Raw genomic sequence first — 22,844 nt, 5'->3', positions numbered from 1 at the left:
AAAGTGATACGAAAGTAAGTTTATAATACATATACAATAATGACAGCGATGGAAGAATAACTGTCACATTCGATGATGATAAACTTCAATTGATTATTGAATTAGTGGTGCATTGTTGATACTTTTGTATAACAAAAATTTTTACGTTTATTTTTTATATTAATGCGCACTATCCGTTGAAAATATTTATATGTATACATTTATTAGATACTATTGAAATATTTATAAGCACAGCTTGTCTGAAATAAATTAATAATTAGTGGCCGTGCGCTGACCAAATCTCATTTACATTAATTTTTGGGTTAAAATATAAAGAGATAATTTTATAAGAAAATACATATTTTCTCAGGAAATAATGGTTATCAAAATTGTCATTCTTTCAATAAAATAATTATAGCATTAAGGCAATAATCTTAATTATAATATAATATAATAATAATGATAATCAGATTAATAGAATCAAACAACTTTGGATCACAAAGCCAATTGATACACACCCTTTTGTTTAGTACATGATGTTCACAGAAATCCAACAACGTTATGTTGTTCTCTTCTGCGTGTAAAGATTTAATGAAGTGTATTATTTCGATGTATTTCATGTAATAAATGTGGTTTTCGATTACTTTTTTCTGAAAACTACAATTAAGTTTGATGATATCATGTAAGGATTTTACTATTTGGAATAGTTTGTTACAAAAATTTTGTATACAATCTCATTAATCTATGAAGAAAAATGCACATGAAATAGTATATATAAACATTTGTATTCGTCAATGCAAAAGTGAACAATACAACAATTGTCAGATGTTTCACAAGAAAGAAAGGGAAATATTTTCGAAGACTTATGTAAAAAAGATGGTGGTTAAACAGTTATTAATTATACAAAGGATTGTATTTTTTATCAATGAATGTGCCATTGCTTTTTTTAACGTGTAGAGAAATTAGAACCAAACCAAGTTTATGTTTTTTTTTTCTTTACAATTGAAAGAAAAATATTTTCTATATGATCAGTTAGTAAATTTTTAATTTCCTTATGAATGCGATGCAACTTCATGAAGTTTCTTGACTTGTAAGCTTATATGTATCAATTATTTGACGTTAATGTATCATTATCTTAACATCTTACTGTCTAGACATACGCGAACGACAGGTTTATTAATTGTTGTACATAATCAAAATATTCTGTTTTCTAATTTGTAAAGTATTTTTAGATTCTTTAATTCTTATGATGATCACGGTCTTTCCCCTATTCCTAACATCCCTTTGAATACAGTTCATTCACTTAATTATTTATTTACTTTGTCTGATTCTCTTAATGCCCTCTTTGCTGGTGGTTCTTCAATCTGAAAAATCATATCTTTACTATATATCAAATTACAATCATAAATATGTTTTTCTTACTTCTTCCTCTAAACCAGGTAATTGAATTCTAGTTTCCGATGCTTCCGCTGGCTGTAAGTAAATATATTAAATATAATACATGTACTTTATATTTTTGAAATATGAAGTATAATATACTACAAAAGAGAAATAGATGTTGAATATAAATGTATTAAAAATAATTTTACCTGCGCATCAATACATTCCACTTCTCCAATTTGCAGCTTGAAATTACATATACTCATAGACTTTTTAAGACTATTATTTAGATATATATATATATATCGTATACAAACTTACAAATTACAAACGTAATGTATATGTCGGAGATGAAAGGACATCGGGACCTTTCTTTAGAATGTTCGGAAAAACCCAATACCCCAATCCAGATGTTTACGACAACGACATTTAAAAAATAAGCGAAGAAATAGTTATGCGGTCACTTAAGGTTTATGACGATGGGTTTGGGCTCGAGGTGACATAATGAGTCACCGAACTGCCCTTATATAGTCCTTTACCCACTCCTCGGGTCAATCTCTGTTTTTTAGGAGAACTTCTAAAGAAAGGTTCCGATGTCCTTTCACCTCCGACATATATATAAGAATCTACTCTAAATCATACTGTGTCTAAAATTATCCTATACATTATTTTAGTTGTCTTACCCTTGCATCAGTTTCGTTCGGCCCAATGCCCACTTCCTTCTGTTGTTTTGACTTAGCCCTACGTTGTGGTCTTTCACTGACAGAATGTGTATTATGAAGAGAACCCTTTCCTTTAGGACTCGACATGTTTATCTGCATTTCAGCAGGTAAGTAATTCCTAGTGTTAGTCAATAATTCATCCGCTCGTTTGAAGTACATGGTGGGAATTCGTGTTTCACTTGGAAATTCTTTCATATCAAAATTTGTCGTTTTTGTATATATCACATTCATAGCCAAATCGCAAACAGCCCACAATTTCTGCAAGTACATAGTAAATATAAGCTTTTTATAACTGATTCATAAATAATAAATAATTTGTTATAATTACATAATTCATGTTATTATCCTCAGGTTTTAAAGCATCCTTATGACTCTTCATTCGTTCTATGAGATTTTTATAAAAACCATAACAATAATATTCATTTTTCGTTATAAGGGGTTCTAATATAAACCACAAACATTGTTGTATCACTTTCAACTGATTAACCATCAAATGACTTGTAAATTCAGGATCATGTGCAAGAATAGGTACTGCAAATACTAGCATATAATCAGGAAGAATGTGAGGCAGTTGACCTGTAATAACAATTGAATAAAATATTTTATATTTATCTTTTTCTAATAATACGTGTTTAATAATAAAAGAATAATATTAAACAATATTTCGATAATGCCTTACTATTTAGTTTCTTACCCATGGCCCGTTCCACTGTACCCAATGACAATGTCTTAACATAATCTCTCCTTTTATTTATATCAGTTTGCATATAAGTTTTTAAAACACATTTTAATCTTTTGTCCTGTTCTTTACCAGCAAGTGCATAATAACCCATAAAGTCTAGTGGCAAACACTTATTTGGAATTCCTCTTCCAAGTCCTTTATGTAATTTACTACCAAAAGCTTCCCTCACTTGTGGAACTTCATCCTATGAAAAAAATACATTTTCACAATATTGTTAATCAATTTTCTTTCTCTATTTACATAAAAATATGCAAAATTTATTTTTAAGAAATAAATCAATAAATCATAGTTTGGAGAAACGTACCACCATGAGCTGAGATAAATTATAGAATTGTTCTGCTGTAAACTGATCACCAACGCCTTTTTGTTCGCAGATCTTCAACATTGAACAACCAGCTTGTAAGCGCAACCAACTCATTTCTGCTTTACTTAAACGACCCTGCTGTAAAAGATCTCCTTTGTTTACTACAAATGCATTCAGCATTCTAAACGTTTTTTGTGCAGAGAGCACATCAGTCTTCAATCCTAGTAACCAGCGTGCCATGCACTTCAATCCTTCTAATCTACAACGTGTTTCTTCAGGTAATTGATCTTCCCTGCACCAGTCTCCTTCAATGGTATCAGCAGTTTGTTCACTGCTTTCTTTCACTAATAACTCCTTGACTATCTATAAATTCAGCACACTTAATCTGAACTAAATCACATTATCATAAGTTTGAAATAATAATATAATATTTAGCAGAACTTACCTTCCTAGACACCATATTTTTTATTTGTACTTGATACTTTTCTGGTAAATTATAAGCTATGTGACCTAATGTAACTATAGATGTTCGATAATATTCTGAAGTTGGTGTAAGACTATTTTTAATTCTTTCAATAATTTCAGGGAAAATAGTATCATGAATATTGGTCATATTAACAAATAAACACCTGACAGCTTGTTTTGCTTGTTTTGGTGTTCCTGTTTCTGCGAAATTTTTACATATTGGAACCATAAGGTTCATAATATCCGGTGCAACATCACATAAAGGTTTATATTTCCCTAAAAATGTGAAAATCGAAAGAACCAACGGTGCTACCATTTCATCTTCCAATTCCAAAAGATGAACAAGTTGCATCAAAATATCATTATGAAGAAAATGTGGACCAAATACAAATGAAAGCATCTAGAAGAAAAACATTTTATATACATATAAAAATGAATTAGTAACATGAAAAGCAAAGATCATATGTCTTTGTACAATAAAATTATAGACTTACCACAAGTAACCTTAAACCCTTTTCACCTGCATTGTTCGGATTAAGTCCAACTTCTTCTATTACATTGCCACCTTTTAAACAATCTAATACATATCCAATTAAGACCTGTTAAAACATAATTGATATAAAGATATGAATATAAAGACATGCAAAAATACAGCCACATGCATTACTTACCCTAATTGCTTCTTCATCAATCATTACAGAACTGACTCTTTCCAACAGCATTTTTATTGTGTTGTAATACAAATTCGTCATGACAGGTTGACCCAATTTTTTAAGAACCATACTTATTGTATCTGCACACTCTTTACAAGAAACGTTTGGTTGAACTATTGTTTCCATTCCTTGTAATAAAGCCGAATCTTTTCTCATGTGAGCACTGAACTTCTGTATAAATTCTTGAACTTTCATAGGATCTGGTAGAAAGCGAGATATCTGATGAATCTTAGCTACAAGTTCAACCATGGCGTCTGGCTTTTTTACAATTTCTAACCATTCAACCACTGCTCTTCGTACACTGAAATATAAAATTTTATATAAAAGTACAAAATGAATATATATAAGATAATAATAAAAAAAAAATTAAGAGTGTACTTACGCAAGCTGATGCTTTTGTAATTCTACAAATGCTTTAGATGCATGATCATCAATTGTACCTAATAAATGATACAATTTTTTCATTCTTTCACCAGCTGGTAGTTGGTAAGGTACTAAACAAGTGTTTAGTAATCTTTCTACTAGTAATCTATCTTCCATTCCTGCCATGTAATAACCATGTAATATTTTATCTTTTATCCAAGTAACAGCCTTTTTCGTAGCTTGTGGTACATCTGCATCATTCAAATGTTTTTTATATATCATTGCTAATCCTGCCATTGCTTCTTTCCTGATTTTAAACTGAAAATTGAAACAAATATTAATATTTTTTTCATACTCATAGTTTACATATTTTCATGTAAAAAATAACATACCTTTTTATCTAATGTTCTTTCTTTAACAAATTCTAACAAATCTTCACTGTCTGACACCACTTCGAAATCCCTTCTAGCAGTGGTCACTATAGCCATCACAACTTCATATCGTACACTTTCATCTGCATCATGTTGTCTTAACTTTAACGTATCAGTAATATCCTTTCTCAGTTCAGGATGGTTTAATAAAAAATGCATTGAATACTGCACACATTTGATACGAATTGATACACTGATGTCATTAAATCTTCCTAAAAATGCACGCCACAATTGTGTGTGTTGCACAGCTAACTGAGATCCTTTCTCGGAAAACATTCTTGCTAATAATGCTACAGCACCCAATCTTTCAGATTCAGAGGAAGATTTTAGTTTACATTCTAATTGTGGTAGGACGGACAGCAAGACGCTTGGACATATGTGATTTAACTCATAAATTAAATCATACACTTTCTTGCAAATTTGCAAGCTCTTCTCCTCTTTGCCCAAGATCAGTACATGGTTAAAGAACTATGAATTTTAAAATATAAAAAGGTTTGGTATTATTAACTTTTACCTTCTTGTGTTATAGATTTACAAACAAAAAAAAGTGTTTCTTTTATTCTACTCACTGCTTGAATGTATGGTTCTAATGTATCACTACATTTGATCACCAATTCCTTTGCAAGTAAATATGCATTCTTCTTTTGTGTTTTGTTTGGTTCTACAATGTTCATAAGTATGATATCTAGAAGTTCATTGCTAACAATGTCAGATTCTGTAATAAGTGGACATAATACATCTAACATAAAGCTTTTGACTTTCCCAGAATGTTCATCGCTGAAATCATTAGAATTACAAGCAATTAATTAACTATTCATATATATATTGTATTTATGTACTGTATAATCATGTTAAACATACTTTACTATCCTAAACATAAGAGAAAAAAGTGCGCAAAAGATTTCTTGGCAGTCCTCTAATTCAAAACACATATTAAATGATTTCACATATGCTAAATTTTCCAGAAGATAAAAATATCTTTTAAAAGCGGGATCTTTTGGATCTTTTAGTCCAGCTAGTTGTTTAATCAGAAACAAGAATATTGTTTTAACCTATAACAGATAAGGGTATTAATTTATTATTAAATCCTTAAATTTCCAAAAAGAATTAGAAACATTTATATAAAATATTCTATGAAATGTTATAATTAATTAACTTATATTACCTGCTCTGCATCTTTATACGGAGCTTCTGGAGCATAAACCCTCAAAACATCAGCAATACAACATGCAATCAAAAGTTGTACATCTTTACTCTGATGCATTAAAAAATGTTCTTCTGCCAAATGTAATGCAAGTGGTATATATTGTTGATACATCCCTTCATCTTGACCCATTGCTTGTAATGTATGAGCTAATGTCTATTTGATAAATTTTGATATCAGTTATCTTTAATTGTTTTATCTACTGTCTCTTTTATATTTTATATAAGATATAAATCATTTTATCAGATATACCTTTAATCTTCTAATAAGTTCATCTGGACCCAGATCTTCTGTGACAGATCTGCACCCTTGCGGGTAAACTATTTCCGACATGTTTACTAAATGATTTAACCAAATATGAGAAACTTTATATCCTTAAAATAATCTAGAACACCGTCCAAATTCTGAAATATTATATGTCTCATTAGTTATTGTTCTGCCTTAAAATGTTATTTTTAATGATTTAAGTAATAAAGTCATTTTATTAAAATAAAACAATGTTTGTTACAACTATACAATGCAACTCTTCCAACTTCACATATATTTTGATATTTTATAATATAATTTATAATTCAATGTACATAATGATATATTGTAATAATTTACAATATAATAATGATTTTTGTATAATGCTTAATCAATTATATAACTGAATAAGAAAATATAAAGTGTATAATGTTAAAATGATAAAAATAAACATAAAATCAACAAATTAAAAGAGATTACATGAGTTAAAAATAAAAATAAACATGAATATTTATGTTATTATCAAACTAGTAGCTTTTATCCTCACATGCCATTATAGTTTTGATATCAACACAAATAGTAAGTAGAAGCTTCTACATACGTACAACAAATACAAATCATATAGCAAAAGTATGACTTAAATAAATTAATAAAAAGATAATATAACATGCTAATATATGTTTACTTGTATAAAATATAATACTAGTACTTTAAAACAAATTATAATGGAGCATCATAGGTTATGTCTATGATTTGTGCATAAATATAAGAAAACAATGTAAACAGTAATACTATTTAGCACACTTATAAAGCTAAAGAATTTCAAAATACATTGTTATACAAAAGATGTTGGATATTACATCCAATGGAGAATGTATTACCTCAAGATATGCATAGGCACCACAAGGCCTGTGACACTCAAAATATCAATAAAGCAAATATATGTGATGGATACACGGCACTATTTTAGTTTTTGGAGTTCACACACTTTCACGTTGTAATTATTACTAAGTGCGAATATATCGCGTTCGACGTAACTTCCTGAATTTTTTGTAAATATCTGGCATGGTAAAACGATCAAAATGTCAGCAAAAGTGTAGCGAAATCGTTTTCGTAAACGGTTAAGCGTGTCAAAGGACGCGACAGCGCATTCGATCACTTGAAGTCATCCACATTTAACTTTATTGGAGAATACTTCAGATTCAAGTAGTTAAACAACACTAACATAAAAGTACTGAAGGGAATGTAACAGTAATGCTATTGGTTAGAATATACGAAAAAACATACTGCACCAATAATGTAATGTTCTGTTATGTACATCTGGACGAAGTAGTCATAAAGAATTCTAATGAAAACAACATTTAAGCATATGCAATTAGCGGTAGAATTTAGAACAAATAATATGTACAGCTAAAAGTTTGTAATTAACCAGATAATACATATCATAAAAATAAAAATACAGATTAAATTTTTTAAACATATAATTTATTAATAATTTAATTGTATAAATGATTATAATCTGATAACGAATAAGATTAATTTTTGGAATTAATTATGGAAATTGTCTTTGATTTTGTAAATATAAATTAATATAAAATTTATTAGTATGTAATATTATTTATGTATAAAGTGAATTTCATTAAAAAAATGTATTTACTAATGCATTTTCACTAGAAATTATTAGAATATTTGAATCAAACCTAACCGGAAATCATGGTGTTTCCTATCTCTTTCAGTTTAGCACATGCAACGTGTGCCTGCATTGGTTCAGCGCTGATCAGTTTGTTTAAAAAGAAATTGATCATCTCGACCAGGAAAGCAATTAAACAATGGTGTGTGATTATGTTGTTAATTTTCACTGAAAATAAGATTTTCAATTAAATTGGTTTAACGAATTATAAGTTTTTTTATATAAGTTCTATTTGTTAGGTTAATTGTATGCCCAAACACGCGGTTTACAGCTATATGTTTTCATTTAATAATATTAATTGTGGTTTATTCAATAATATTTTAGGCAAGTACAAAAGTTGACAACCCTGAAAAACCAGGACAAGAAGTAACTCCTATTCACAGAATTAGGATTACGCTAACTTCACGAAATGTACGCTCTCTCGAAAAAGGTAAATTGTTTTTTGTATGTGTTATCTTTATACAATATTATTTTATATTATTATTGCATACATTTTCTTAATTGTACATGTTGTTTTAGTGTGCTCGGAATTGATAAATGGAGCAAATAAACAAAAACTTAAGGTGAAGGGTCCAGTTCGTATGCCCACGAAAATCTTAAGGATAACCACACGTAAAACACCGTGTGGTGAAGGATCAAAAACGTGGGATCGTTTCCAGATGCGCATTCACAAGAGAGTTATTGACTTGTATTCACCATCAGAAATTGTAAAGCAAATTACAAGCATTTCCATTGAACCTGGTGTTGAAGTGGAAGTCACGATTGCAAATGAATAAGCAATTTAAATGAAACTGTATAAAGTTTTAATAAAAGTATAAAAATACAAATATCTGTGTAAAATTTGTATTCTAATAAGATCAAATACATAAGTATTTTGCAATTGACATATATCATAAACATGTAAAAGATTAAAGGATTAGAATTTAAATTTATTAAGTAAAAAATTGGAAATATATTGCCAATATGAAAAAAGATAATTTTTCTATTAGTAATTTAGACATTATTGATCTGTTTATTTCATGAAGTTCATAAAAAATTATTTATAAATTATAATACATTGATTTTTGTGTACATATTTGAAATATTCTGCATAATGTCCAACAAGGCAGTACTTATAAAAGTACAATTGTAATTTAGAAACAACTGTTAGTTAATGAAACGTGATAATTTGTTAATTTATTCTATGTTTATTCTTCTTCTTGAGAATCGTTTTCGGGTTTTTTATCTTCCTCTGCACCTTCACCGCCACTAAATCCATCCATTCCTTCCACTTCTTCTTCATCATCATCACCAGCAACCTCAGCATTTTCAAGTTCAGCTCGTTCCATTTGTCTTGCTAATTCTGCTTCATCAGTTGCAGTAACAACTTTTGGCTATAAATTAAAAAATTATTGTCATATACATAAAAGGTTCGAATATGTATAAGTTTCTAATAATAATGACAAAACATACAGCCATTTGAACATTAAATACACCTCCCAATGATGTTATTTTATTTTGTATAGCGTCAATGGCATCATTTAATGCCTTTAAACCATCTTGTTTTTCTGGTGTAGATGTTGTTATAACTAAAATAAAATAAAATTTTTAAGTTTTTATCCACAGATGAAGATTATGCAAAAACATAAAAGTAGAGACATACCATACAGTGGTGGTGCAATTAAGTTAATTTTAATTGGAAGTTCATCAATGGAAAGAGCTAAACCAGCTTTTAAAGCAGCTTTCACTGCATCAATTCCTTCATAACCATAACAAGCTACTTCTACGTCTGCTCTAATTTTTACTGCTTGAGAAGTTAATTTTCGTTTAATATTATTTAATAATACTTCTTTTGTATGTTCATCAAGTCCACACTCTGCTAAAATAGATGGATCCCTAAAGTGACAATGTTTTATCAATCATTACTATACAAAACTAACAATATTTCATTTCACATGTTTTATTCCTTGTACTCACAAAACTGATTGCTTAAAAAAATCATATGCAGAAGCTTTTTGTTTCTTATATTTTTCTTCAAAATGCCATGCAGTTTTTTGATATAATTCCTCTAGCTGATCGTCACTATCATAATGTAATAATTCTGCAACATGTCTTAATATTGAGTTTACAGCCTTTGCTTTTGCATATCTCTCTGTGCATTTTTCTACATCTTCAGCTGATACACGACGTTTACTAAGATCAATATAACCTATATTGAATCATTTAATGAACTATTAGGTGAAACGATTAAAATAATTTTAGGATTATTTCATGCATAAAGCTTTTATATACTTTACCTTTCTCTTTGTCAACCCTAATAACAACAACTGGTTCAGTTTTTCCTACTCTAATAAGTTTATTAATAGATCTAATACGTCTTCTAGACAATTCAGAAAGGAGGATCATACCCTCAATATTATTATATTCTAATAAATGTACATATGCTCCCATTTCAGCTATGCTACGTACATTCACCATGACTACATCTTCCACTTCAGGATACTTTTCTTTATAAAATCGACACGACAACACCATTTTTCCTACTATAAAAGGAAAAATATTACGATTTGTTTTAATCAAAATAAAAACGAAATTCATTTTTTTTCAGTGATAAATATCTCTCTTTGCGTCAAAGAACATTTAAGTCTATCAAATATTTTAGTAAATAAAAAACAGAAGGTTAGCATATAGGTTAATTTCAAGAATTTTACGAAATGTGCGATAATATACTTTTTATAGTTACCAGTATGAATATATTTGCACAAAAAATAACCAACCGTTTATCTATACTATCGAAATATGCTTAAAATGTTAAAAACTTATTGATGTGTATTAATAATCCATGTGCACTTTGCTCTCGATTTACAGTCAAGTTATTAAGAGAAATACACAGCGGTAGCCAACCTGAGGTTTGTTCACTGACAACATTTTGTCTAACAACGCGACATCTATCGCAATGGACTTAGATAAGTATTGTGATTAATATCACTATACATATAAATTATAAATTTTGGGGGCATAAATACATATTAGAAATAAAAAGTTATAATAATTATTATGCGAATGTTAATTATTCAACATAAATTTAATATGAATCACGAAAACATGACAACGTGTTTATTCTAAATGGTTTCAATTCGATTATCGATTGTAACATGCACACCAACCTGTATTCTTTCTGTTACATTGGCTATCTGATTATAATACCTAATTTTCTCAACACAACTATCTCCAATGACAATCGTTTTCGTGGATAATGTTCGATCACCAAGAACGACATGACCCAGTCAGGTTAGAAAATGATTATAATATTATTCGAGTCGCGTGTAAACCAAATTTTAGACGAATGTGAAAAACTAAAGTGTACACGCGATTTCACGTCCTACGATCAATAATAATCGACAGGACGAATATCAAAATCCAAATGCCTCTGATTTCGAGGAATTGTCCTCATATCGCCAATCGCGGTGATCTCGCGTTTATTGAGATTGTTGTGTCGCAAAAGGAAAAGTTTAAAAAATGTAGTGAATGTGATACGGATGGACCTAACTTATGGTTATGCTTATTCCCTGATTGTCGTTGGGTCGGGTGTCCAGAAACACATTTGGATCATAGCATTGTACACAACCAAAAATTTCCTAATCATTGTGCTCATATGAATCTTTCCACAAATCGTATATGGTGTTACTCTTGTAAAAGAGAAGTTATAACTAGGCATGTACCATCACCACCAGTATCACCTACTCAAGTAGATATAAAACCACAAAGTAACAAGTTTGCTGGTGATGCACCTATTAATATAGATTGTAAAACAGATGATCTTAATCGACTTATATTGGATAAGTAAGTATTTTATTTATTCTTCTTATATAATTCTCATTTATACTATATTCTTAAAAAAATAAATACTGAAAACTTTTGAGGCATACGTATTTACCAAATAAATATATTTTCTTTTTTATAAACAATAGGTTTTATGGTGAGCTTATAAATAGAGTGAATTATGAGAAAGATGGATTATTTAATGAAAAATCTGGTGATTCACCAGATAGTACAGACTCGGATGAAAGCAAAGACTTTTCTGGAAAACCAAGAGGTCTTGTTGGTCTTCAAAACATTGGTAATACATGTTACATGAATGCAGCACTTCAAGCTTTATCAAATGTACCTCCTTTGACACAGTTCTTTTTGGATTGTGGTCATATGGTTAGCTATATGTCCAAAGATAGAAAACCTGGTTTAAGCTTAAGCTATTTAAACCTTATTCGAGATATGTGGAATAAGAAAACCAGAGGATATGTTGTACCACATGGAATATTATCTGGTATTCGAACAGTCCATCCAATGTTTAGAGGATATCATCAACATGATACTCAAGAATTTTTGAGATGTTTTATGGATCAGTTACATGAAGAATTAAAAGAACATATTGAAGATGATCGCGACAATGTGTTGAGATTAAAGGGACTAGGAGAACAGTCTTCAGATGAAGATGAAACTGAAATTGATGGCAATGGTTCTAGCCAATCAGATGCCGAATATGAAACTTGTGATTCTGGAGTAAGTGAACAAAGTTCTCTTAGTGATGAAGGTGAACGTGGTACAAAAAGAAGATATTCTAGAGTATCTCAATCAGAAAAACTAAGAAGCAAATTCACGAATAGAAATATCAAAAAGTCAACTGTAGAAAGTCAACCATTTTCTCAACAACAAAGATCAACACAAAATTCACCTGTGAAATACAGGACTAAGAAACAAATGAAAACACGAAGTATCATTAGTGATATATTTGATGGAAAACTTTTAAGTAGCGTACAATGTTTAACTTGTGATAGAATTTCAACAAGAGTAGAAACTTTTCAAGATTTATCATTACCCATTCCAAGTAGAGATCATATTGATATGTTACATCAAGGACCTTTAACTCCGCAAAAGGCAGGACCATGTTCAGATGTTGTGTATGTAACTAATCAGTCTGGTTGGCTGTCATGGTTCTTACAATGGATGCGTTCTTGGTTTTGGGGGCCAGTTGTTAGTCTTCATGACTGTCTTTCTGCATTTTTTAGTGCAGATGAACTTAAAGGAGATAATATGTACAGTTGTGAAAAGTGTAACAAACTGCGAAATGGAATTAAATTTTCAAAAGTTTTAGAACTACCTGAGATACTATGTGTCCATTTAAAAAGGTTTCGTCATGAATTAATGTTTAGTTCAAAAATAGCAAATTATGTTTCATTTCCATTAGAAGGATTAGATATGCGACCATATTTGCATAAAGAGTGTGTATCCAAAGTAACCATGTATGATTTAATATCAGTTATTTGTCATCATGGTACAGCTGGTGGTGGTCATTATACTTGTTATGCATTAAATCCTATTGTGAATAAATGGTTTGAATTTGATGATCAATGTGTCACAGAAGTCTCGCCAGAAACTGTAAAGCATTGTGAGGCTTATGTGTTATTTTATAAAAAGTGGTCACCAGAAATGTTGCAGTTACGCGACAAAACAATGGAATTGATGGAAATTTCTTCCAGAGAATTGTCTGATCTGAACTTTTTTGTATCGCGGCAATGGATAAATCGTTTTAATACATTTTCGGAACCAGGACCTATAGATAATTCCGATTTTCTTTGTCCACATGGTGGTGTTAATCCTGTTAGAGCACAATTTGTAGATAAACTTAGCATGCCTATTCCACAAGCAGTTTGGGAATATTTATATAATACGTAAGTATTACATAAATTATGTTTCAAAATTATTCCTTTAATTTAGAACTTAAATTATTGACTAAAATAATGTTTCAGATTTGGAGGGGGTCCAGCGTGTACACATTTATATGAATGTCCAAGTTGTGAAGAGAAATATGAATCATTACAAAAAAGGAGACAGTATGAGATGGAGGTATTTCAACAGCTAAACCATAACACTGACAATCCTACTGCCATATATGGATTGGCTATGGCTTGGTTACGTCAATGGCAAAGTTTTGTACGGGGTAAAGAGACTCAACCACCAGGACCAATTGATAACAATTCTATTATAATAAATAAGAATGGTCAGAATATCCTCAAAGTTGGTAAGTTTCAAATTATAGTATGTTAAAGTCTTTGTTTATATGTGTATCTTAATATAAAACTTATATATAGGTTCAGATTATGGACAAATACCAGAAGAACTCTGGCAATTCTTCTTAACTACATATGGTGGAGGACCAGAATTAATGTTGCATTCATGTCAAAGACCAGTTTCTGCTCAGTCTAATATATCATTACATTCCACTTCAAATTCAAATCTAGATCAGAATTTTAAATCCAGTCGTACAGAAGTTAAATCTAATAAACTCTGTATGACTAGGAGTTCTGAAACAATTTCACAACCAGATAGTGCTATTGAAAGTTTAACTTCGGATAGTGACTCACAAAAGACACAAAGGGATGTTAATGAGTAAATTAATTACTTCAACATATAAAATATAAATTAATACTTCCACATGGACATTAAAGTTATAATTGATATCCTCATATAAAAGAATTAATTTCTAACTGTCATATCGTATAACATAGTTATGTTATAGATTATTGTTGGATCTGTAAAACAAAAGTACCTTCGATAAAACTACTTGCTACACAGTACTTCTTATACAATATTTGAACATTGTGAAACATTATATAAAAATTTTAAGAAATGTCTGTATATCTCATGGCGTTTGCTTGTGTGTCTTTTGTTTGTCACTATGTGCAATTTAATGTAAATTTGTGGGTATTAAGTGTATTTGGTGGGCAATTAGTTAGTACAAAATTTGGTATCTACGACTGTATTATTTAAAGACAAATATTTAGCTGTATTCTTAGACTAAGCTGGTGACATATTATTAGTCCTCCAACTTTGATGTTAAATTTAACATTTTTCCTCTTTGTACATTTACTATAATATCTGTGTGTCATTCCTGCATATACAAAATACCCAAAATTACATATTTTCTGGTTTATATGCATTCATTTAAAAAATGTATACACTATATACATATAAGTGGAAGACTGAAAAATAAATCGATTTAATTTAGCAAAAATTTTTAGTTAACCCTGGTAAAATATACCAAGAGTAATATATAAAACCACAACAGAATGATAGTAACAGAAGCTTCGTACTGTAGAAAATTAGTAGAAAATGTCAAATTTCTGCTGTAGTCACACACACACACACAAACACACTCTTCTACTGCAGTTTAAGTTATAAATTCATTGATATATATATCTTTAGAGTAGAAGTTAGAAGCATTTTTTGTTGTGATCTCACGGCCTTATATTGTTACCAGAGTTATTAAATTCAATAATTAGCGGTTATTTTGTATACAATATATTATAGTAAAGTATTCATATTATATGCGTGAATTGCTTGTTTGGATGTTAATGTTATAATTTGAATTACAAAACGCAGGGACACAAATGATTGTAAAGTTAATATCAATTATCAATTATCATTACGAAAAGTAACATATCTAAGATGAATAATAAACAAGTTGATTTCTTTATTTATTAAAATTATTGGTTTTTCCCTCTTATAATACCTTTAATATTGTATCATAGTAAATAATAAAATAACATCTTATTATATACATTTATATACAAAATAATAAAATTATTGTTATTTTCAAATGTTATCTACATTACAAAATGTTTTTTAGTAAATAATTAACGCTATGTAAATAATTACGCTATGCTGTCATCTTTAATATTTATAATATATATTAATATTTCACTTTAAAGTAGGATATCATGATTAAAATTATCATTATTATTAATATATGTAACATAACTCTCTTTGGGAAAATTCGGAAGATCCATATGTCCGTTGCTCTCATTGTTCATTAGTACTTACAAGTATTTAAAAAATGTATAATGTGAAATATGAAATATGATATTGTATTGGATGTTGTTTTTGACAATGCATAGCTTTCACAAAAAATATTCATTATTAAAAAAATGATACTAACGGTCAAAGAAGAAATCGGCAGGTACGCAGAAAAATATAAGGAAAGGCTAATAAAATAAAAACAGATTAAGGATCATTAATTGTTTACACATTTAATAAATATTTAAAAAATAAAAACAGCTTAATCTTTAAAATTCAAGCCTAATTAAAAAAGCGCTCGTTTAAATCGCGACCTCCTCTTACAAATTTTAATACCAGTCTCGTCTTGTCAAGTGACCTTTTAAGATATCAACAGGAAATACATCTTTTCTAATATGAGGAGCTCCTAATAGCAATAAAGCGACATTAGGTGCCTCAAGAAACACCTAATCGACTCAGATATTGCAATACTAGATACGATACGCATAGTGAGTCAGTCTTTGCAATCATTCTCTTTTAATTCGTTTCAAGTGGGGAGACGTGACTTTTAAATACAGTACTGACATGTCGAGAGATGTCTCATGGACCACATCGATCGAGGCTTGCGCGTTCGAGGGATGCTGGCCATATTCTTCGGATCTCCCAACCCCTGATACGCCATCCCCGTAGTCTATGTCGCGATTAAGGGCTCGCGATTAGGGACTCGACGATCGCGGTAGACCGTAGACGACCATGCGGTGTCGTAGCCCACGTAGTTAGACGGTTTCGACCCTTTATTTTCAAGTATTTCCGTTCTTCGGACTTGCTGCTGCTGGACCCTTTTTTAATTCAAGCCTTTCGTTACGCCTGGCAAGGAAATTGGAAAAATAAAAAAAAGAGAACGGGACGAGACTCGCGCTGGAGGAAGTTGCGTCTGTCGTCGCACTGTTCAAACGCCGCTAAGTTTCCCTGAATATTTGCGGGACGAATTTTATTCGTCATTCGGTAAGTGAAGCAAGAAATCGAGACTCCGGTCGATATTTAAGAGTACAAGAAATCAGGGGCAAACATTCATAGGAGAGACATCAGATACGTATATGAAAAGTTTGGAAGCGTACGATGGAAAAACGATTAAATCGATTAAGAGCTTACGGAACACAATGAGGGATTGTCATTTAAACACGGGGTTCAATTACACGTGTACAAAGTATTTCCTCGTTAATCGAATGGAATTGTGTCGCTCTATATACTCAACCATTCTTCTCATTCAAGCGATTAAAATGACCTGTATATCGTGTGTTGCATCTGTTACTCTAATTATTTTTTATAAACTGGCAGAGTTGGTTGAGTTACTCTAAAAAGAATCATTAAAATATGCCCATAACTAATGCAAATGTCTTATTAAATTTTTTGAATACTAAAGTAATTGAATATTATAGAATTTCATTGCTCATTTCTATCCCTCATTTTATTATTTATTGCAAGATATGAACATTTATATATTTATATTACATTGATATTTCTCTATATTGAAATTTTACCAATTTTCGTAGAACATATGTATAATTCGTATAAATTGAAAGGATTCTCTAAGTATATCTGATATATAATATTTAGTATACTTAAAAACTGATAATGCTAACTGCCGAGTTACACCGAACAACATTACTCATCCGCAACAGTTGACAGTCATATTATGTATGTTATATTACAAATGATATCATAATATTTGTTAATATACAATTTAAATTTTGTAAATATAATGCAAATAACTAGCAACAATCGAGTATATTGCTTATTAAGATTTTCAAATGAGGGAATGCATAATTACTAACGTGGAAATTTTAACGAGGATTGTAAAAGCAGTTTGCCTACTTTCAGAAGCAACGAATTAAATAATGGCCAATTTTCGCGGATTCTACATACCATCCTTTGGGGCAACGATAAACGTTGCTTGGGAAACATTGAAAGCTAAATGGCCAGAGAATAGTCCGTGTATGGAACTTATTCGCGGTCCAGGCCCAGGTCAACGACAAACTCCAGGACAAAGTGGACATGCACAGTTCAAATCGTTGGACGAAGGTCATGATAACACGGAAATGATAACTATGAATGGAGATCAAGCATATCGGGAGCAGAATAATGTAGGCATCGCTGAGGACTCTTTCAGCTATCAACGAAACGGGTAAATGAACGTTTTCGCGTATGTATAGTAATAGATAAAAAGGACTATTATAAAGCTATTGTAAATTCGTTCTTCGGTATTCGATCGAAGAAAGATTCTTATGTAGAAAGAGCTCATACATGCGATTTAATTTCATAGGGACAAAATTAGAACAGGAAGTGTCAGTAGCGGTGAATTTAGCGAATACGACGAAGGTGGTGGCGAATTTGGTGGCTCAGGAGTAAAAATTAATGAATGGCAAGCAGCATGGAACGTTACAAATGCAATACAGGTATTGTTTATTCAACGACAGATTCTGGTATTTATACGATACCGCAAGATTAGATTTATTTATTCGATTTGCAGGGTATGTTCATCGTATCGTTGCCATTCGCCGTATTACGAGGTGGCTATTGGGCCATTGCTGCGATGATCGGTATAGCTCATATCTGTTGCTATACTGGCAAGATACTCGTTGAATGTTTATATGAATTGGATACCACGACTGGCCAACGCGTACGCGTACGGGATTCATATGTAGCCATTGCGAAAGAATGTTTCGGACCAACGTGGGGTGCTAGAGCGGTGAATATCGCTCAGATCATCGAATTACTTATGACTTGTATTTTATACGTGGTCGTCTGTGGTGATCTGATGATAGGCACGTTCCCCGAAGGTGCAATCGATACTAGGAGTTGGATGATGTTGATCGGGATATTTTTACTACCTCTCGGTTTTCTCAAATCCCTACAGCATGTCTCAGTCCTTAGTTTTTGGTGCACGATGTCTCACTTGTTCATAAACGCTATCATCGTCGGCTACTGTCTTTTAGAAATCGGTGATTGGGGTTGGTCCAAAGTAAAATGGATGCCCGATCTAAAGAATTTTCCAATCTCTCTTGGTGTGATCGTATTCAGCTATACCTCGCAGATATTTTTACCTACGTTGGAGGGCAATCTGATCGATCGATCCAAGTTCGATTGGATGCTAAACTGGAGCCACATCGCGGCCGCCGCGTTCAAATCGCTCTTTGGTTGGATCTGTTTTTTAACTTTCCAGAATGACACACAGCAGGTGATCACGAATAATTTACACTCGCCCAGTTTTAAGGGTCTGGTAAATTTTTGCCTGGTCATAAAAGCCGCACTCTCCTATCCTTTGCCGTATTACGCTGCCTGCGAACTTCTCGAGAGAGCGTTCTTTAGAGGCAGACCCAAAACGATCTTCCCAACCATATGGACTGTAGATCGCGAGTTGAAAGTCTGGGGTCTGGCGTGGCGAGTTGGTGTGATCGTTTTCACCATTCTTATGGCGATCTTCATTCCCCACTTCAGTATTCTTATGGGGTTCATAGGCTCCTTTACCGGAACAATGTTATCGTTTATATGGCCGTGTTATTTTCATTTAAAGCTAAAGAGAAACTCCATGGAATGGAGTGCAGTCGCGTACGATTGTTTCGTGATCTTTCTCGGTGTACTCTTCGGTGTAATCGGAGTATACGATTCAGGCTCTGCCTTGATTAATGCCTTTGAAATCGGTCTGCCGTTTTGAACAATCACACGTGTGATTAAGCTCCCTCGATCTCCGTTTGTTTCTCCAACGGAAATAGAAACATGTAAGACGAAGAAGTACGTGTAGATATACTGCTCAAGGGAATCAAATTTTATGACACATGTATCGAATATGCACTGTACGATAATATTCGTATCGCTTTTAACGACTGCAGTGCAATCCGCTTACGTATTCCCTTGAGAACATAACGGCGTCTATATTTTTGCTGGTTTCGAACGTTTTTTAACGTTAATCGTACGAAATAATAAAGAAAAAGATTCTAGTTGTGTGTCATCGACTAGGGAGATTCTATGAAAAAGAAAAATGTATATCTCTTCGATTGTTTGAATAGATATAACATACAGATTTGTTTAATCGAAAAGGTTCGAGACATTTTGAGATTGTATATTTATATTCAACCAGAACTCACACATATCTAGCAGATGATCTATTTAAGGCGAGAAAATCTAGTAGAGAAGAAAAAATGAATTTATTCGCGTATACATTTTGGCTTCGACATGTGTCCTATCATCTTCGTTTGGGTTTATGTCTTCCTTCTCCTTGACAAAAATCGTCGACATTCAGGGGCTTTCTAGGCAACATTTAGACTATTTAGAGTGCAGTAAACGTAACAATATATTGCTGGTTGTAAGTGATCGATGTCTTCCACAATACGTTTACAAGCGAAACACACGGTGAATATTGTACGTACAAGTTAACTACTGTTACGCAGATTTCGGGATTTTATAATTACATTGCGGATCTTGTAATTTCTATCTACACGTTGACTACGCGCCGCGCCGAGGAGGCGTTGTTCGTTGTTAAATTTACAATTAGAGATATTTAGTCGGCGGAACGTGTAAAACCGAGAATAACAACGTTTCTCATTACGATTACTTCAGGATCTTAGCTGCCAACACGTTAACAACAAATTAGTCTATTCTAACGTCTCCTCGTCGTGCAAGCGAATGCAAATATGTAACCAGTTATGTACGGATGAGTACAATTAGTTATAATAATCCAATGTCTTCCGAGGCCTTTGCAGGCCGCATAGATCACACTTAATTTAAGCAATACGAATGTAGCTAATGCAGTAGTTCGGTGCTGCGAGATGTTCTTCAATTCAATTGTATCGTTAAATTCACTCAAATATTAGGTACTTAGCTTCCGAGATCTATACAATTATTACTGTTTGAGCTGCCTCTCCGAATGTCCGCCAGCAATGTTGTCCGAACGTTTCGCTAGTATTATAATTAGCTTCTTAATAAGTGTACCAGTTGATCCCTGAGGAAAAGGTTAATTTAGGGATTATCTAATTCACTTATATTCATCTAGAAGCCACATACAGCGATAATTGTTATATGCATCTTAGTGCAATCTTAGTTTTTACTACGTGAAAATATTTTATGTTTCTCGACTTCATTCTTGGTTAATGTTATAACTACACTTGTTCGTAATGAATGTGTATGGCAATTGTTGGAAATATTGCGCGGTTATAATTAAGAGACTATAAGATACACATAAAGATTGGGCTTTTATTATTGAGTAGATGTTTTACGACCAAAGGAAACAGGTTGAATGAAATGAAAGGTAAAGCCGCCTACCGCTAATCGCACTTCCATATAATCACCACCTTAAAAGGAATAAAAGATATCAGAATAATATTAATATCATTATGACATGATCAGCTATCGTAAAAATAATATTAATGTTGTTATTTAGGAAGATTAACAGTTCTACTCAGTATTCTGTAACTTGTTATTTTTTTAATCTAGATATCAAATTTAAGGGAAAAAGGGGTAGGAGCATCTCGCAGTCACAATACGTTATTTAAATGAGATACGATAATATTCATGAAACGAGTCTTCCAATGATGTCTTCCAAGATGATAATAATAATTAATGTAATACGATCTATTGATCGAACGAAACCTTTGTCAATGATATTAAACGTTATATTGTGAGTTATAGAAGTTAAGCGTTAATTATTAAGGCTATGATCAAATTTAATGTATAAGTGAAATCATCTGCAAATTATTTCAACTAGTATTTTCCTTTCTTCAGGAATCGTTCCCTTCTTTACATCATCAACGTAGACAAATGGTAAAAAAAGTCAACGCAAGATTGATAAATTACATATGATATTGCCTTGTTATTTAAAAAAAGAGATATTGGTATCGTATATATATATAATGTATATGTATACATAGTATCGATCTTTTATTTTAAGAAGTATAACAAAGCTTTGATTATAATTGTCGACCAAAAAAAATAGACATTAAATAAAATTAGACAGAGTGTCGTGCATGAAGATTACAATGATTACAAAAGGAAGTTTCTATTTCAAAGACTATAGTTAAAAAGAGGTTTGAATAATTATTATTCACCTTTGTGAGTACAATATTTTCAAAGAATAATACATACGTTATAAAGAATAATAAACAAAATTACACATGTTTCAATGTAATCGATGAATTTTTTTCCAACGGACCTTTAATTGATACAGTCCTTAAACAGACAATAGATATACATGTACTTATGATACAGTATTGTTTATCAATCTTACATATGCATTAATATTATTTGAATCTGGCTCGATTTATGGAACTCGATTCAAAATGATATAAAGATGTTGGATTGTAATGTACGAAATGTTCGTTTCTAAGTTGAAATAAAAGCGCTTCTTTTTGACAACATAATTTTATTAATAAACAGTATTCATCAATAACAATATATAATATTCATGTGCAGTATTTATTTTTATTTCCATTTTTTATACAGAATTCTTTTTAAGTACCATGACATTCAAAAATGTCAAGCTCCTTTTGTGTGACATTGAAATTCCCGTAACATTCTTTGCAAAACTTTAATCAACACTATGGAAACTAACAGTGCATGCATAAAAATATGTAATACATTTTTTATTCCCAGAGATTACGTTCGTGTATAAATTTGTAAATTTATAACGATCACAATATTTTATCAAGAAATAATAACCAAGATTTAAAAAGTATTCACATGTTTTGGCTCGATTCATAATTTATGTACCTACATATTCTACTAAAAAAAAAAATTCTTT

At 31.3% G+C, this 22,844-nt stretch overlaps 5 protein-coding genes across 10 annotated transcripts; 3 read left to right on the top strand and 2 right to left on the bottom strand.

The window, feature by feature from the left end:
* Nucleotides 1-623: 623 nt before the first annotated feature.
* LOC117210587 (sister chromatid cohesion protein PDS5 homolog B) lies at nucleotides 624-7,726 on the bottom strand. 4 transcript variants are annotated; one of them, XM_033453740.1, is made up of 17 exons: nucleotides 7,431-7,726; nucleotides 6,556-6,707; nucleotides 6,265-6,459; nucleotides 5,961-6,151; nucleotides 5,669-5,876; nucleotides 5,061-5,567; nucleotides 4,688-4,986; nucleotides 4,264-4,606; nucleotides 4,087-4,191; nucleotides 3,573-3,992; nucleotides 3,128-3,490; nucleotides 2,761-3,007; nucleotides 2,410-2,657; nucleotides 2,043-2,339; nucleotides 1,569-1,604; nucleotides 1,402-1,452; nucleotides 624-1,343 (listed from the first exon to the last, which is right to left on the bottom strand). In XM_033453740.1, exons 2-17 carry the CDS (start codon nucleotides 6,634-6,636, stop codon nucleotides 1,287-1,289), a joined length of 3,648 nt encoding a protein of 1,215 aa, XP_033309631.1. In that variant the 5' UTR covers nucleotides 6,637-6,707; nucleotides 7,431-7,726; the 3' UTR covers nucleotides 624-1,286. The 4 variants fall into 4 exon arrangements, with proteins under 4 accessions (XP_033309631.1, XP_033309632.1, XP_033309633.1 ...); XM_033453741.1 differs by having other exon boundaries at nucleotides 2,776-3,007; nucleotides 7,431-7,725; XM_033453742.1 differs by lacking the exon at nucleotides 1,569-1,604.
* A 516-nt stretch (nucleotides 7,727-8,242) lies between these two features.
* Nucleotides 8,243-9,068, top strand: LOC117210592 (40S ribosomal protein S20). The gene is made up of 3 exons (XM_033453750.1): nucleotides 8,243-8,381; nucleotides 8,564-8,669; nucleotides 8,759-9,068. Exons 1-3 carry the CDS (start codon nucleotides 8,379-8,381, stop codon nucleotides 9,013-9,015), a joined length of 366 nt encoding a protein of 121 aa, XP_033309641.1. The 5' UTR covers nucleotides 8,243-8,378; the 3' UTR covers nucleotides 9,016-9,068.
* A 160-nt stretch (nucleotides 9,069-9,228) lies between these two features.
* LOC117210591 (eukaryotic translation initiation factor 2 subunit 1) lies at nucleotides 9,229-11,151 on the bottom strand. Of its 3 annotated transcripts, none has more exons than XM_033453748.1 (6): nucleotides 10,996-11,151; nucleotides 10,516-10,761; nucleotides 10,196-10,427; nucleotides 9,882-10,114; nucleotides 9,692-9,807; nucleotides 9,229-9,612 (listed from the first exon to the last, which is right to left on the bottom strand). In XM_033453748.1, exons 2-6 carry the CDS (start codon nucleotides 10,751-10,753, stop codon nucleotides 9,427-9,429), a joined length of 1,005 nt encoding a protein of 334 aa, XP_033309639.1. In that variant the 5' UTR covers nucleotides 10,754-10,761; nucleotides 10,996-11,151; the 3' UTR covers nucleotides 9,229-9,426. The 3 variants fall into 3 exon arrangements, with proteins under 3 accessions (XP_033309639.1, XP_033309638.1, XP_033309637.1); XM_033453747.1 differs by having other exon boundaries at nucleotides 10,949-11,147; XM_033453746.1 differs by having other exon boundaries at nucleotides 10,962-11,146.
* Nucleotides 11,152-11,333: 182 nt separating this feature from the next.
* On the top strand, nucleotides 11,334-15,762 carry LOC117210588 (ubiquitin carboxyl-terminal hydrolase 20). Its single transcript, XM_033453744.1, has 4 exons — nucleotides 11,334-12,061; nucleotides 12,190-13,947; nucleotides 14,026-14,297; nucleotides 14,368-15,762. The coding sequence occupies exons 1-4, from the start codon at nucleotides 11,643-11,645 to the stop codon at nucleotides 14,667-14,669; spliced, it is 2,751 nt and encodes a 916-aa protein (XP_033309635.1). The 5' UTR covers nucleotides 11,334-11,642; the 3' UTR covers nucleotides 14,670-15,762.
* A 914-nt stretch (nucleotides 15,763-16,676) lies between these two features.
* LOC117210551 (vesicular inhibitory amino acid transporter) lies at nucleotides 16,677-22,453 on the top strand. The gene is made up of 4 exons (XM_033453681.1): nucleotides 16,677-17,056; nucleotides 17,933-18,236; nucleotides 18,375-18,507; nucleotides 18,582-22,453. The coding sequence occupies exons 2-4, from the start codon at nucleotides 17,950-17,952 to the stop codon at nucleotides 19,764-19,766; spliced, it is 1,605 nt and encodes a 534-aa protein (XP_033309572.1). The 5' UTR covers nucleotides 16,677-17,056; nucleotides 17,933-17,949; the 3' UTR covers nucleotides 19,767-22,453.
* Nucleotides 22,454-22,844: the final 391 nt, after the last annotated feature.

The sequence above is a fragment of the Bombus bifarius genome, unplaced genomic scaffold (genome assembly GCF_011952205.1).
Source record: "Bombus bifarius isolate JDL3187 unplaced genomic scaffold, Bbif_JDL3187 scf7180000008206, whole genome shotgun sequence".
Classification (NCBI taxonomy): Eukaryota; Metazoa; Arthropoda; class Insecta; order Hymenoptera; family Apidae; genus Bombus; species Bombus bifarius.
Note: the sequence above shows the minus strand (reverse complement) of the source record. Positions and strands in the feature narration are given on the sequence as shown.